Below are 4,651 nucleotides of genomic sequence, written 5' to 3'. Positions count from 1 at the left end.
GGCACCATCAGCTTTCTTCGCCACATTTGCTTATGCACCCATTTGTCTTCAGCAATTGTATCATGGAGGTGAGCACACAATGATATGATTTTTTGTTCTTTGACACCAGATAACTGATCCCTTCGGAACCTCGTGATCATACAGGCTGATGTGTTCTTTCATGTGGGCTTTGTTGCTTCTGAGCTAGATGGCCGCTTGTTTACCTTCAAGCTTTTAGGACTCCAGACGCTATATCCTTTGATAGCCGGGCACCATCAGCTTTCTTCACCACATTTGTTTCTTCATCCGTTTTGTCTTCAGTGGTTGTGTAGGGAAAGTGAGCATCATAGAATGCCAATTTAATAGAACAAAGTATTCTTGCATTGAGAGAGTACTTGGAATGGAGACCCAAAGTCCTTCTGCTACCTTAATACTAAACCTGTAAATATAAGCACATAGATCTATTTCCCCACTCTCATATATAAATATATTTGCATATGTACATGTCTTTATCTAGACCTCTGTAAATGCCCTTTGTCCAGGCGCTATTTTATCTGTTAGCCAGGCACCATCTAATTTCTTCACCACACTTTGCTGTAGCACCCATATCTTCTGTGTCTCTTCCTGAGTGATTATTGAGCAGGGCCATGATGTAAGAACTAATTGTTCTTAAATTGGAGCTAGGATTTAGTGGGAGCTCCAAACCTATTCCTGGATCTATGTTTTGTTTGTTTTTAGGTAAGAAAAAACCCTCCTTGTTAGGATAGAGAGTCTTATCAATCATCCCACCCTCTCCTCCAAGCATAATGAGCTTCCATTAATCATTATCTTTGATAAGTCCCTGGTACTAATTTTTTTAAGGATAAAATAATATAAAGATAAAAATACAAGTAATGAGTAAGAAAGAAAGACACCCCCCCCCCCCCCAATCCATATTTAAAAAGCTAGGGAAGACATTCTTTGTCATGGAACAAGCAAGAACTACTTGCACCTAGTACAAATTCAGGTTGGGTCTAGAGCAGCAGTAGGTTGAGACCCCTTTATGAGGGTCAAACGACCCTTTCAAAGGCGTCGTCTGATCCACAGCAGTAGCAAAATTACAGTTATGAAGTAGCAATGAAAATTCATGTTTGGGGGAGGGGGGTCACCACAACATAAGGAACTGAATGTTGAGAACCACTGGTCTAGAGGGAGGTCAGCTGACTAAGTATCAAGTTCGATCCAGCATAATCAAGTTTACAATAATCTCTATCTGATAGTAAAGCTGTTTGAAACCCTTGCCTGTAGCCAAAGGGATCTGCCATCGCCTTAATCTGACTAGAGACTCTGTAGGTGAGTTTTCGGCCTCCACTCTCCTCCATAGCCTTTTAATTTAAGCTCTGATACTTTTCCCTTTGTTATGTTTGGATTTTGTTATTTTTGGCTTTGGAGCACACAAGCTTGTGTGCTTCTTTCATGTGGAATTAGCTGACTCTTCACTTAGATGGCTGCATGTTTGAAATACAAGCCTTAAGGCCCTAGACACTATTCTGATTGACAGCCGGGCACCATCTGCTTCTTCACCATAATTTGCTGTTGCACACTTAACTTCAGTGATCATTTCATGAAGGTGAATATTGAGCAGGGCCATGTTAACAGAACGAGGTATTGTTGAATTGAGGCCAGTTACGGTATGCGCATGACTCAGGTTTACTTAGGCTGTTGTATTATGACAAAATCAAAATCCCATAAGACCAAACTACACTACCAACAGAAACAAACCAACCAGCATGCGAGTAAACAAAACAAAAGCAAACAAAAGGCAGGAAAATAAAAACCAAAAGTTGAAACATTGTCAATCACCCCCCTGGGGTATAAGTTGATTGTACTTATAACAACATTTTTTGCTGAATGACCCAGCCCTCCAAACGCTGCCCCTATTTGAAGTCTGTTCAAGTACAGTTCCACCCTGGAGCCACACCCCATGAGTTGTTGCCCTATATCAATGGTTCTCAACCTTACAAATGCCATGACCCTTTCATACAGTTCCTCGTGTTGTGGTGACCCCCAACCATAACATTATTTTTGTTGGTGTTTTATAACTGTAATTTTGTACTGTTACAAATCGTAATGTAAATATCTGATATTCAGGATGTATTAGGCGACTCCTGTGAAAGGTTGAGAACTGCTGCCTTACATGGTTCCATCTCCTATTCAGCTGAGCTCGATTTACCTTAAGTATGGGGATTGTGGTGCCAGGGGGAAACTTCCTGGATCAATTCTTCCCCATGCAGATTCCTGTCCCACAGGTCAAAACCGATCATATCACTGGAAGTGGGCATCAAGGTACTAAATACATGGTGATTCTGGGTCCCTTTCCATTGGACACCCAACAAACTGGGGATTCCCCACAAGGTGCAATGAGTACCACTTCTACACGTCCAGGGTAGCCACTCTGCTTCCTCTCCCATCCGAGTTCCACAGTCCTCAATCCAAGGGTGTAGGCAACTTCAAGTCAGGGCTCAGTTCCTTCTACTGGGCCTCTAGGTTAAGTCCATCTCGTGTAGCCCCTGGGTTATGCCATGCTGCCTGCAAGGTCAGCATCCAAGGTCATCATGGTGCTTGGTCCATGACGTGATTCACCGAGGGTCGGGTGGACCCATATACATAGTTTCTACCCAGGAACATACAATCTGTTCCATTGTCCCCTTGGATCCCCTACAATCATTGATTAACATTCCTTCCCAATGTGAGGTTAACTTCTCCCTAATCACCCACCATACTTACCAACAGAACTATCAGTGTCTCCTCCAAAATGGAGCTGCTCCCCTCCCCTGGTCTTGGTTTGGTTTTTCTGGGAAGGTTCTCCTTCCATTCCTGGGGGTGGGGATGGGGGTGGGGGTGGTAGGGATCATTGATTTGACCCAGCCTTGTCTTGATGTTGTATAGCCTTAAGTGGAAGGTCTTCTCCCATTTTCCCCCTCTTGAAGGAGTGACCCAACACAATGTGAGGTCTCCTTCTTCAAGATGGCTCTTGTGAAGTGCACATAAGGGAGGTGATGTTCGGTTCATGACCGGTCAGTAGCCTTCTCCCCTTTAGTTCAGAAATTTGTCCCTAAGGTTTAATTGGTGTTTCTCCCTATAAAGTAGACTCATACAATACTTGTCCTTGTGTGATTGACTAACTTCACTCAGCATAAAGGTTTCCAGGTCCTTCCATATCAAGGTATTTCATGCTTTCATCAGTATTTTTCAGGGTTGCATAGTATTCCACTGTGTGCATGTACCATAGTTTCTTTATCCGTTCTTCCATTCTTGGGCATTTGGGCTACTTCCAGTTTCTTGCTATTGTGAACTGTGCAGCTATGACCTCCACTCATGTTGTGTCTCTTAGTTCTTTAGGGTATATGCCTAACAGTGGTATAGCTGGATCACATGGAACTTCAGTTCCCACTTGCGTTAATTATTGCCATATCATTTTCCACAGTGGCTGTATGTATTTATAAGCTCACCAGTGGTGTATATGAGGTCCAATCTCTACATCCTCTCTGGTTTTGTTTTTGTTTTTTAATTTGGAACGTGGCCTTTTTCTGGGACCTTTCCATAGTAACTGGATTTAGGTCCCTATCATGATGTAATTATATCTGCAATGATCTTGTGCCCAGCTGTACTTGCTCTGTGCGCTGGGAAGTCCACCAAAGCGTCGGTCTCATGCTCTGGTTCCTGGTTCTGCTGCTGCTGCTGCATACTCCTCTGTTGCCCATTGTCTCCTGGATCAAGGAATTCACTGCACAGGGATTTTGGGGTCCAGAGGATATGTCCCACGCCTGGCTCTTCTCTCTTGCTGGTGATGAGATACCGTGTTTCCTGCTCTGGAGGTGGTTCGTTTTATACCCAGCAGGATGGCCATCGCAGTAGCGCTGTTCAGTCACAGCTGAATCATCATCCTGCCAGTGTATATATCTCTCCCACCTCCGTACCCAGACTCATCAGGAAAAGGTCATTTGGTGGGAATAACAAAGACTATGGCCAGACAACCATACTAAAGAATTTGCTACAGTAATGCACTCATTCCCTCCTCAGGTATCTAAACATCTATGTCGGGCTTCCTGATGTTGAAGAAAGCTTCAATGTAACGAGACCAGTGTCCCCTCACGAGGTAATTACAAACCCGATTTTAATTGCACTTTTTTGCTTTAATGAAGTCTGTGCCTTAAACTGTACTTTTTGAAAGATTATTTTAAAGTGTGTGTAGGAGGGGGGAGCCTTTCATAAGACAAACATAACCAAAATAAATACTCCTATGACCTCTTTGTTCGCTCTGTGCTCCACCAGGGAACAATTCTGTACTATTTATTCTGCCATTTCACCTAAATTAGCTTGTCCTGTTGGTGTCCAGGTTCTGAGCTCTACCCCCTCCCCCCACGCCCCCCATGCCTGGCCCAGTGCCCAGTCCATCACAGATCCCCTCACTGAGCCCTGCATGAGGGCCCAGCAGGCCCTGTGTACGGCACGGGGACAGGACTGGGAGCGCATAGCCATGTGTTGTAGGAGAGTCACGGAGGAGAGACGTGAAATGCAAGACATGTAACAGAGTTATAGGAGCCCAGACCTATTCCTCGGCTGAGCCCTGCATGAGGCTCAGGAAGACGTGAAATACAAGACATGTAACAGGTTATAGGAGCCCAGACCT

The 4,651-nt window shown here is 44.2% G+C and overlaps 1 protein-coding gene across 1 annotated transcript in view; it reads left to right on the top strand.

Moving 5' to 3' along the window:
* Window positions 1–4,651, top strand: part of POLR3B (RNA polymerase III subunit B) — a 140,289-nt gene that overhangs the window by 14,651 nt on the left and 120,987 nt on the right. The window contains exon 5 of the mRNA XM_004700331.2: window positions 4,042–4,117. Within this exon, the coding sequence (XP_004700388.1) occupies window positions 4,042–4,117 (76 nt within the window). The remainder of the gene's footprint in view (window positions 1–4,041; window positions 4,118–4,651) is intronic.

Source organism: Echinops telfairi, unplaced genomic scaffold (assembly GCF_000313985.2).
Source record: "Echinops telfairi isolate 266 unplaced genomic scaffold, ASM31398v2 ScPeMD7_2;HRSCAF=8, whole genome shotgun sequence".
NCBI classification, from domain to species: Eukaryota; Metazoa; Chordata; class Mammalia; order Afrosoricida; family Tenrecidae; genus Echinops; species Echinops telfairi.
The sequence above is the reverse complement of the archived record's forward strand: the minus strand, read 5'-3'. Positions and strand labels throughout refer to the sequence as shown.